General features: G+C 46.4%; 1 protein-coding gene across 3 annotated transcripts in view; it reads right to left on the bottom strand.

Annotated features, from left to right (window-relative positions):
- Nucleotides 1-11,630, bottom strand: part of CHDH (choline dehydrogenase) — a 34,895-nt gene that overhangs the window by 7,912 nt on the left and 15,353 nt on the right. For all 3 annotated transcript variants that reach the window (XM_023189558.2, XM_023189560.2, XM_023189559.1), the window contains 3 exons: nucleotides 2,680-3,441; nucleotides 1,858-2,009; nucleotides 1,027-1,156 (listed from right to left, as the gene is read on the bottom strand). In XM_023189558.2, the coding sequence (XP_023045326.1) occupies nucleotides 1,027-1,156; nucleotides 1,858-2,009; nucleotides 2,680-3,382 (985 nt within the window). In that variant the 5' untranslated portion in view covers nucleotides 3,383-3,441. The remainder of the gene's footprint in view (nucleotides 1-1,026; nucleotides 1,157-1,857; nucleotides 2,010-2,679; nucleotides 3,442-11,630) is intronic.

Here is an 11,630-nt window from a genome sequence, read left to right as displayed (position 1 = left end):
AAAAAAAAAAAAAAAAAAAGAAAGAAAATGGCTACCAAGGGGGCTCAGCTGCTTCTCAATATCCACCTGGTTTTGAAAAATTCTTTCCTATTCACTTATCTTCTGGACCAGCTCCTGCTCAGTCCCCTGGTCTCAGCTTAAAGACTGCCTCCAAGAGGCACCACTCTTACACTCCTGGCCAAGTCTGGCCTGCCTCAGATGCTGCCAAGGCCACGTGTCCTTGTCACTCACTCCCAGGACAGCCTCTGGGTGCCCCTTGTCAGCCCTGCTCAGCAGCCCCCTATGTGAGGGCAGGGCCTACGCCTTCAGCAGGCACTGCTTGGTGAGCGGTTGCTGGATGGTGATGGCCAGAGGGGCAGACAGCAGCCTCACCCTCACCACAGCATGGAAGCAGCCCTGTCGTGCTACGCAGCCCTTGCATGAATTCATCCAGGCCTACTGGGACACTGGGCAGGTCACCGTCATGAAGCAGCACTTCCCCGGGCCCCTCATGATGAAGCCTAAATGCACAAAGGCCCAGCTCTCCCGGAGTGGGGTTATCAAGGAGGGCAAGAGAGACTGCCCGGCCCTGAAGAGCATCAGAGACAGTTTATAAAATAAGGTTTACGTCTTAACATGAAGAGCAGGCTCTGGAGCACGGAGCTGACCTCATTCATGCTCAGGGCAGCCAGCGAGTCCTGTGGATGGAAGGATGAGACCTGGACCCCTCTTGCCATTGAGTTGCCCTGGTGACACGCCCATGCCCGACCCAATGGGGCTTCATGGGCAGATACTCGCTGCTGCAGGGTGCCCTTCTCCAAGTGAAATAGGACGGCCACGGGAGGGAGAAGGAAAACAATGCAAGAATCGGGCCCCAGGGCTGACAGTGTCCAGTGAGGCCTGGGAAACCTTCAGGCTCACAGGGATGATGTGACAATTCCAAGGATCACTGACTGCCACCACCTCCCCACTCCATGCTAATAAGATACACTAAGCGATTTGTTGAGCAGAAACAGCCTCTGGGAAGCAGTAAAGAAGGGGGCTCACCAGGTAGGTGGCACACCACAGGGATGCCCAGTTTCTTGAGGTCATCAGCATTCCCGATGCCAGAGAGCATGAGCAGCTGTGGAGAGTTGATGGCACCTCCACTCAGAATCACCTCCTTGCTGGCGTAAGCCTGGAAGAGATCCGGCCAGGTCACTCCCTGAAAAGCCAGCTGTTCCCCTGACTCACAGACCAGCGCCCCTGCTCTAGCCAGCACCATGAGAACACGGCCTTGGGATGTGGAATCCATGTGGCACACCCGACAGGCCCCAGAGCCAAGGAGAGGAAGCTCACTGAGTCACTATTTGAAAGCAACCAGCAGGTAACTACAGCTAGACAGTAGCGATGGCCTTAGAAACAGGAGGGGAGGGCTTACATGAGATAAATGAAAGCAGGCATTCAAGTGAGTGGTTAAAGAGAGCAAGCAGTGAACCAGATCTACACGTGAAGCTGCAAAACGATCCGACCCCCTGCCCACACCACAGAAATACAGAGTACAATCACATTTATGGGTTCTAAAACCTCTAGTGTAAACCTATAGCTTTCCATGAGGTCAGTGCCCTGAAATGGTGTGGAAGGTACTGGGGGACAGCTCTGAATTAGGCATGGCACACGGGCACTGACACCACAGGCCCTTTCTAGGTGGCAGGACTGGGGGCTTCCTCACCTCCACCAGCCCACTGCCATCAGCTACTCGCCCCTCCCCCACGCCAATCACAGGGATGAGCACGTGGGGCTGGAGGTGTGAGGGCGTGACTCCTGCCCACTCTGAGCTGGACCACCAGGGTCACTGCCCACCCCCTTCTGCCAGGACCCCAGCTGCAGTCCACTCACCCTGTGGCTCTGGCCATTCTTGACATATTCCACACCCACTGCACGGGTGCCCTCAAATAGCACCCTGCTCACAAGTGTCTGGGCCTCGGCCTTGAGGTTGGTGCGGCTCAGTGCTGGGTGCAGGTAGGCACAGGCTGCACTCCACCGTTTGCCTGCAGGATGGAGTGAGGTGGTCAGGCACGGCTCTGCCCTCCCCTGGCACCTGGGCAGGAGGAAGGAGCTGGAGAAAGTGGATACGCCCAGCTCTGACTGCAAGTCCCACCTTCAAAGTAAAGCTGAGACGTAGAGACCCTGCCCTACTGAGTCCACATCAGCCTGGGGTCCCCTGGACGCAGGTGGAGAAGTACCCTTCACCCTCAAACGGGGACACAGAGACCAGGAGCACGGCCAGAGGGGTGAGAGCCTTCAACAGGCAGGCAGGAGCTCCGGGTCAGCCCTGGCTTGCCACTGTCCTATTGTGAGCAAGGCCTTTCACTATGCTGTGCCTCGGTTTCCCCATATGCAAGTCCCTAGAGGACTTTAGGCTCTCTGTCCAGAGAGCTGATTCTCTGTTATCCACACCCCACACCAACACGGGCCAGAGGCGCAGAGAACGCCTAGGGTCACCAATCTGGGTCACTCTCAAGACTCTGGGTTGTACTCTTGGGGGGTATACTAAGCCCGATCTCTTCCCGCTCGTGTCAGCCTCAGTCTGCCCATGCCTCCTGACCGTGCTGGAGCCAGGAGCCCGGAGCCCGGAGCCATGGGCTGAGATGGGTTGGGCTGGGGTAGGGGGTAGTGCTTTTAAAGAAAAGGCAGGCGGATGGGAAGGGAGGCCGCTACCTTCATGGATGGTCATGTCCATCCAGCCGAAGCCCTCCTGCTGGAAGCCATTCATGTCCTCGGTGAGCGGGTAGCCGGCCTGCTGTGCGGCCTCCAGGAATGCGTAGTGCAACGGGTGGTTGGTCTTGCCCCGGGACACCCGCAGTGGGCCATCGGCGCCCCGGTACCGGCTGGCGCCCAGCTCGTGGCCCTGCGCCTTGCGGAAGTAGGGCAGGCAGTGCGCGTAGTCCCAGCCACCGGCGCCCTGGCGCTGCCAGCGCTCGTAGTCCTCGGCGTGCCCACGAACGTAGACCATGGCGTTGAGGGATGAGGAGCCGCCCCAGACGCGGCCTCGTGGCCAGTACAGCACGCGGCCGTCCAGGCCCCGCTGCGCCTCTGTGTGGTAGCACCAGTTGTACCTGTTGTCGCACAGGTTGGCCACCAGGGCCGCGGGCATGTGGATCCTCCACAAGAGCCGCTTGCTCCCCGCGCGGACGTCCTTGGGCCCGGCCTCTAGCAGCAGCACGCGCTCGGCAGGGTCCTCCGTGAGCCTCCCGGCCAGCACGCAGCCCGCCGAGCCCGCGCCCACCACCACGTAGCTGTACTCGTCCCGGCTCTCGGAGCCCGTGCTGGCCAGGGCCCGGGCACCCAGGGGTTGCTGCTGCCCCAGGGCTCCCCGTGCCAGGGCTCCAGGCCGGCCCAGGCCTCGCAGGAGACACCACATGCTTCTATCTAGCCCAAGTCCTCGGATCCACGGAGGGGAATGAGATGACTCACCTCTCCCTGAAACAGGAAAAGGGGCTTTAAAAATCTTAACTCCGCACGCACGTACGGCAAAGTTCCAGGGTATGCTCACCAACGGCCTGCCGGGGCAGGGTGCAGCAGGCCCAGCCCGAGGTGGCTGCTCAAAGGAACTAGGAGGAGGAAGTGAGGGGAACACAGAAATTTCAGAACTGTTTTGTATGTACCAGGATGGACAGGCACAGGGCAGGGGGTGGGGCAGCAGAAAGGCCCCCCCACCAACTGAGGGGTAAAATGCTTCCCTGTGCCCTGTGTATGAACCTGGAGACTGGGCTGGAGTTCGCCTGCTGGAAGGCAGGGGAGCGAAGGGCTTTCCAAGGGAGAAAAAAAAACAGAGTACTTGTACTCATCCCTTCAAGACAGCGGGCTCAGCCCCTACCATGTGCTAGGCACTGTTCCCTGCCCCACCCAGTTCTTGTAGCAATACACAGAAAGACATCTGCTTTCAAAACAGATGGTTTAGGGCCTGGGAGAAGGACAAGACTTAAATAACTGATGGAAGATCAGCATGAGAGGCACAAGACTGTAGAGCTCAAAGCCTTTGACCCAAGGGGCCACGGAGTGCACTAGAGGGGTTTTAAGCAGGGTCAGGATTAGAGCTACACTCTTCAAAGATCACTCTGTAGAATGCTAGCGTTTAACAAAAATGGCAATAGCTTTGAAAGGGCCCTTTCCTAACAATGTTCAAATCAATCCCAGCATAGTGCACAGAGGTAGGAAAAAAAAAAAACCTCCATGAAAACCTCCACTGAAAAGAACACCTGACAACACCCCACCCATGAGGCTCAGACCAACGAGGCCTGCCCAAGACTGAGTCTGAAACAAAAAGAAACCCTGATAAATCTCACCACCCCTTCCATAAGCCCCGCATCAAGTAACAGCAGCCTACCACTGGAGTGCAGAGGCTTATTTTCCTCCTCCTCCCCACTGTTGCACAGGCATAGGAGACAGAGGTGACGGGGCTTTCCTGAATGGTATGTCTGAGGCTGCTGGAACACTGAGAAGAACTCTTCAGCGCTCCAGACCCCACACCACTCCCCACCAGACTGACAACACTCCACACTAACACCCCGACAGAATGAAAGACAGGTCCTTCGCTAGGCATACTGTTTACCTCAGTCTCCACTATCCCGTTACACACAAGGTCTAGCATTCAATAAAAAATTAGGATACATCCCAAAAAGCAAGGCAAATAAATGACTCCTTATCAAGAGATAAAGTAGTCAACAGAAACAGACCAAGGAGTAATGTACCCAGATGTTAGAACCCATCAAACAAGGGCTTTAATCAAGGTGAACATTATAAAAGATATAATTGAAAAGGTGGACAACATATTGAACAGATAGGAAATTTCAGACAAGCATTGAAAACTACAGAAAAAAACATAAATGCAAGAAAAAACACAATGTTAGAGATGGACAATTTTTAATTGAATACAGCACAGAAAAGAATCTGGAAATATAAAGAGGGGAAGAGAGAAAAAACAACTCTGGAACAATATCAAACTAAAGTATGGATAACTGGAGTCTGAGAGGGAAATAGTGGGGAAGGAGGGCCAGGGGAAAGAAGAACAGACAGAGAACAAGGAAGGAGAAATATTTAAAGAGATAATTGCTGAGACTTTCCCAAAAGTAGTGCAAGACAAAACACCATGGATTCAAGAAGATTAGAGCATCCCAAGCAGGATTAGTACAAACAAAAACACATCTAAATACATCATAGTTAAGCTGCTGAAACTTTGAAATAAAGAGAAAATCATCAACATAGCCAGACAAAAAACATATGCAGAGGAATAAATATAACAATGACAGCAAAATTCTCAGAAAACATGCAATCCAGAAGATAATGGAGTGACAACTTTAAATACCAAAAGGAAAAAAAAAAAACTCTAGACCTAGTTTACTGAAATTGAAAAGTTATCTATACCCAGGAATACATCTTTAAAAATAAAGTAGATGATAATTTAGATGAAATGGACTAATTCCTTGAAAGATACAAGCTGCCAAAACTCACACAAGAAGAAAGACACTCCAAATAAGCCAATATCTATTAAAAAAAAATTGAATCAACAATTGATAACCTTCCAAAACAGCACCAAGCTTGACTAAGTTCACTGGTGATTTCTATCAACCATTTAAGGAAGAAATTATACCAGTACTGTACAGTCTCTTCTATAAGATAGAAACAGAGGGATTACTTTCTGACTCATTCTGTGAGGCCAGCATCACCCTCCTAACAAAACCAGACAAAGACATTACAATAAAAAAAACTACAGACCAGTATCTTTCATGAACATAGATAAAAACACTCAACAAAAATAATATTAGAAAATTGAATCAAAGTATGTATAGAAAGAATTACATACCACAACCAAGTGGGCTTTATCTCAGGTATGCAAGACTGGTTCAACATTCAAAAATAATCAACAGGCTGAAAAAGAAAACTCACGTGATCATATTAACAGATGCAGAAAAAGCATTTGACAAAATTTAACATCCATTAATAATAGAAACTCTCAGTAAACCAAGAGTAGAAGGAAACTTCCTCAACTTGGTAAAGAATATCTACAAAAACCCTACAACTAACATCATACCTGATGGTAAAAAAACTCAAAGCTTTCCCACTAACCAGGAATGAGGCAAGGATGTCCTTTTGAACCACTCCTTTTTGGTATTTTACTGGAAGTCCTATCTAATGCCATAATACAAGAAAAGGAAATAAAAGGTACACAGATTGGGAAGGAAGAAATGAAACTGTCTTTGTTTGCTAATGATATGATTGCTTATGTAGAAAATCTAAAAGAATCAACAAAAATTCCTGGAACTAATAAGCAATTATAGCAAGGTTTCAGGATACAAGGTTAATATATAAAAGCCAATGGCTTTCCTACATACCAACAACAAATAAGTGAAATCTGAAATTAAAAACACAATACCATTTAAATTAGCACCCTAGCCTGAGCACAGTAGAGCATATATCCCCAACACTTCGGGAGGCTAAGGTGAGAGGATCACTTGAGGCCAGGAGTTTGAGACCAGCCCGAGCAACATAGCAAGACCCCATCTGATATGGTTTGGATTTGTCTCCCTGCCCAAATCTCTTGTCAAATTGTAATCACCAATGTTGGAGGAGATGACTGGATTATAGGGGCAGACTTCCCTCTTGCAGTTCTCATGATAGTGAATTCTCACGAGATCTGGTTGTTTACAAGTGTGTGGCACCTCCCCTTCCTCTCTCTCTTCCTACTGCTACAGCCACGTAAGACATGCCTGCTTCCCCTTCGCCTTCTGCCATGATTGTAAGTTTCCTGAGGCCTCCCCAGCCATGTTTCCTGTAAAGTCTGTGGAACCATGAGCCAATTAAATCTCTTTTCTTATAAATTACCTAGACTCAGGTAGTTCCTGATAGCAATGAGAGAACAGACTAAATATCCCATTTCTACAAAAATAAATAACTAATAAAAAATAAATTAATTGGGTGTGGTGGTGCATACCTGTAGTCCTAGCTTGAGGCTGCAGAGAGCTATGATTGAGCCACTGCACTCCAGCCCTCCAGCTTGGACTACTGCACCTCCACCTAAGTGACAGCAAGACCCTGTCCCTAAATAAATGTAAGCATCGCAAAGAAATACTTAGGTATAAATCTAACAAAATATGTACAAGATCTATATGAGGAAAACTATGAAACCCTGATGAAATTTAAAAACTAAATAAATGGAGAGATATTTCATGTTTGCAAACTGGAATGCTCAATATTGTCAAGATGTCAGTTCTTCTCCACTTCATCTACAAATTCAATGCAGTCCCAGTCAAAACCACAGCAAGTTATTTTGTACATATTAACAAACTGGTTCAAAATATATATGGAGAGGCAAAAGACCCAGAATGGCCAACACAATACTGAAAGTGAAAAAGCAAAGTTGGAGGACTGACACTACTCAACTTCAAGATTTACTATAAAGTTACAGTAATCAAAACAGTGTCATATTGGTGAATAGATCAATGGAACAGAACAGAGGGCCCAGAAATAGACCCATATAAATATAGCCAACTGATCTTTTACAAATCAGCAAAGGCAGTACAATAGAGCAAGAAAGTCTTCTCAACGAAGGGAGCTGGAATAACTAGACATACACACACACAAACAAAGTAAATATAGACAAAGACCTTACACCCTGCACAAAAATTAACTCAAAATGGATCACAGACCTAAATGTAAAATATAAAACTACAAAATTCCTTGAAGATAGTAAAGGAGAAATAACATCTAGATGATCTTGGGTTTGATGATGACTTTTTGTATTATAACACCAAAGGCACAGCCCAGGAAAGAATTGATAAGCTAGACTTCAATCAAATGTGAGTTTTCTACTTTGCTAAAGACACTATCAAGAGAATTAAAAGACAAGTCACAGACTAGAAGTAAATCTTTGCAAAAGATATATCTTATAAAGGACTACTATGTCAATACACAAATAAATATATTCTTAAAACTCAATAACAGATAATCTGATTAAAGTATGGCCCAAAGACCTTAACAGGTACCCCACTAAAGAGGAGAGACAGATGGCAAAGATGCATATGAGAAGATCCTCCATATCATATGTCATCAGGAAAATGCAAATTAAAACAACAGTGAGACACTACTACACACATATTAGAATGGTCAAAATCCAGACACTGACAACATCAAATGCTGACAAGGACATGAAGCAACAGGAACTTTCATTCATGGCTGGTGGGAATGCTAAATGGTACAGCCGCTTTGGAAGACAGTTTGGTGATTTCTTGTAAAAATCAACACACTCTTACCACATGATCTAGCAATTGTGCTCCTTGGTATTTACCCAAAGGAAGTGAACACTATGTCCAAACAAAAAGCAGGAAATAAATATTTACAGCAGTTTTATTCATAACTGCCCAAGGCTGGAAGCAACCAAGACATCCTTCAGTAGGTGAATGGATAAATAAACTGGTACATCCAGACAATGGAATATCATTTAGTGCTAAAAAGAAATGAGCCAGGAAGAATGAAAAAAACAAGGAGGAAACTTAAATGCATATTACTAAGTAAAAGAAGCCAATCAGAAAAGGCTACAAACCGTATGAGTTCAACGACATTACATCCTGAAAAAGGCAAAACTATGGAGACAGTAAAACGATCAGTGGTGGCCAGGAGTTTGGATAGTGATAAACAGGCAGACCAAAGAGGATTTTGAGAGCGGGAAACTACTCTGTTTTCTGTACTGTGGTGAATACAGGTCATTATATATTTGTCCAAACCTACAGAATGTGCAACACCAAGAGTGAACCCTAATGTTAACTATGGGCTTTAGGTGATAATGATGTGCCAATACAGGTTTATCATTTGTAATAAATGTACCACTTTAGTGGGAGGATGTTAATGGGAGGATTATGCATGTGTGGGGGCAAAGGTTATAGAGGAAAGCTCTTCACCTTCTTCTCAATTTTGCTGTGAGCCTAAAACTGCCTTTTTAAAAAGTATTTTAAAACTATAATAGCCCCTGACTCCATTTTTGATGTTTCACTACTGACAGCTTTCAAGCTCCATCCCTCCCTCTTCCCCTCTTGCTCCACACCTGGGCAAGTGAATAAAAAAGCCCTGGCACTCCCGCCCGGAGTATCAATGGGGAGGTTCAAGTCATGCAAATCCAATTCATGTGTGGGATGCTCACCTTGACTCCACTCCCTAACTATACTAAAAACTAGGAACACTCGCCCCTTCCTTCACAGCCTAGCCATTGCAGACCAGCCTGGGTGCTTGCCCTGCTCTCCCTATAAAGCTCCATTATGTGGGCAGTAAACCCTATCATAGCCACTTGGTAATGTGTGTGATGTCATTAGTCTCAACATTCAAACCAACTTTGGGTAGTGGGGGGTTGATCCCATCCTCCACGGGTAACCACAAGACAAAACAATACCATTACAAGAGCATCAGGAAGCATGACATACTTAGTAATAAACTCAAAATACATGCAGGACCTATACACTGAAAACTACAAAACATTGACAGAAGTTAAAGATGACCTAAATAAACAACATGAATAGGAAGACCCAATATTGTTATGATGTCAATTTTCCCCAAATTGATTTATAGATTCGATGCAATGCCAATCTCAGCCGGCTTTTTTTTTTTTTGGTGGAAATGGAAATGCTGATTTCCAAATGTATATGGAAATACAAAGGATATAGAAAAAGTTATAGTTCAGTTGGTCATACAAAGAAACCCCAGACAGCAGTGAAAATGAAGAAAACATAGCACCTTACATCAACATGGATGAACCCCAAAAATATATTCAGCACACAAAAAGAAAATTATAGGAGGCTGTGGCCTAAATGAGATTATAGATATCTATCTTCACATAAATTTGTATATATGTGAAGTTTTAAAACATGAAATTCATCTATGCACCAAATATCAGGGCCCCAAAATATACGTAGCAAACAATGACAGATTTGAAGGGAGAAATAAACAGTCCTACGATCATAACTGGAGACTTCAATACTCCAATTTCAGTAATAGACAGAAGCCAGACAGAAGATCAGTGAGGAAACAGAGGATTTGAATAACACTATAAACCAGCTGGAGACCTAACAGATATATACAAAACATTCACTACAACAAGAGAATACACACTTTTTCCAAGTGCACATGGAACATTCTGCAGGAGAGACCATATGTTAGGCAACAAAACAAGTCTTAATACATCTTAAAAGACTGAAATCAGGGAGGAGAAGAGCAAGATGGCAAATTTCTCTTTGCTCCATCGATCATCCCCCTCGTCCCCCACCCCACAGGAACACCAAGTTTGACAACTATCTGCACCAAGGGAGCAATTTCATAGCAACCAAAAATCAGGCACCAGCTGGCCACAGTGGAGGAGAGCACCAAGAGGGCTCTTGGTTCCCTGATTCCAGGCCTTGGCTCTTAGGTGGCCTTTCCGGACGAACCCTGGACCACAGGGGAGCCCACTGCCCTGAAGGGTGAGTCTCAGGCCTGGCAGCATTCACCACAAGCTGACTGAAGAGCCCTTGGGCCTTAAGTGAATGCGGGTGGTATCCTGGCAGCCCTCCCTGTGGGCCTGTGGTGGTCGCCATGGTGTGAGGCCCCTCTGCCTGTGGAAAGGAAAGGGAAAAGCGGGAAGGACTGTGTCACATGGTATGAGTGCCAGCTCAGCTGCAGTAGAATAGAACATGAGGTAGCTTTCTAAGGTTTTTGACTCCAGTAGCTGGCTCCTGGACAGCATCTCTAGACCTGCCTGGGGCCTAGGAAAACTTGCCGCCCCAAAGGGAAGGCCACAAGCCTGGCTGGCTTCACGGCTGGCTGACTGTAGAGCCCCGAGGCCTTGTGTGAATACAGGCGGAAGCCATGTAGTGGTTACAGCAGGCCTTGGGCAAGACCCAGTCCTGTACTGATTTTAGGTCTGACCCAGCACAGTCCCAGTGGTGGTGGCCACAGGGGTGCTTGTGTCACCCTACCTGTAGATAAGTTGTATTTCATCAAAATTAAACAATTTACTGCATCAAAGGACACTCTCAAGAATGAAATGACAATCCATAGGAGAAAATATTTGCACACCATATATCTGATGAGATTAATATCTAGAATATGTTTAAAACTATAACTCAACAACAAACAACCCAAATAGAAAATGGCCAAAGGACTTGAATAGACATTCTCTAAGAAAGAAACACAAATGGCCAATAAACACATGAAAAGATGCTCAGCATCACTAATCATTATGAAAATATAAATCAAAATCACAGTGAATTACCACCTCACACCCATCAGGATGGCTATAATAAAGGTTGCAGTGAGCCGAGATGGCGCCACTGCACTCCAGCCTGGCAACAGAGCTGGACTCCATCGAAGGAAAGGAAAGGAAAGGGAAGGGAAAGGGAAGCAAAGGGGAAGTGAAGGGGAAGCGAAGGAGAAGGGAAAGGGAAGAGGAAGGGAAGGGAAGGGAAAGGAAGGGAAGGGAAAGGAAAGGAAGGGAAAGAAAGGGAAAGGGAAAGAAAGGTAAAGAAAGGGAAAGGGAAAGGGAAAGGAAGAAAAGAAAGGAAGGAAGGAAAAGAGAAAGAGAGAAAGAAAGAAAGAAAGAAAGAAAGAAAGAAAGAAAGAAAGAAAGAAAGAAAGAAAGAAAGAAAGAA

The sequence above is a fragment of the Piliocolobus tephrosceles genome, chromosome 2 (genome assembly GCF_002776525.5).
Source record: "Piliocolobus tephrosceles isolate RC106 chromosome 2, ASM277652v3, whole genome shotgun sequence".
NCBI lineage: Eukaryota > Metazoa > Chordata > Mammalia > Primates > Cercopithecidae > Piliocolobus > Piliocolobus tephrosceles.
The sequence above is the reverse complement of the archived record's forward strand: the minus strand, read 5'-3'. Positions and strand labels throughout refer to the sequence as shown.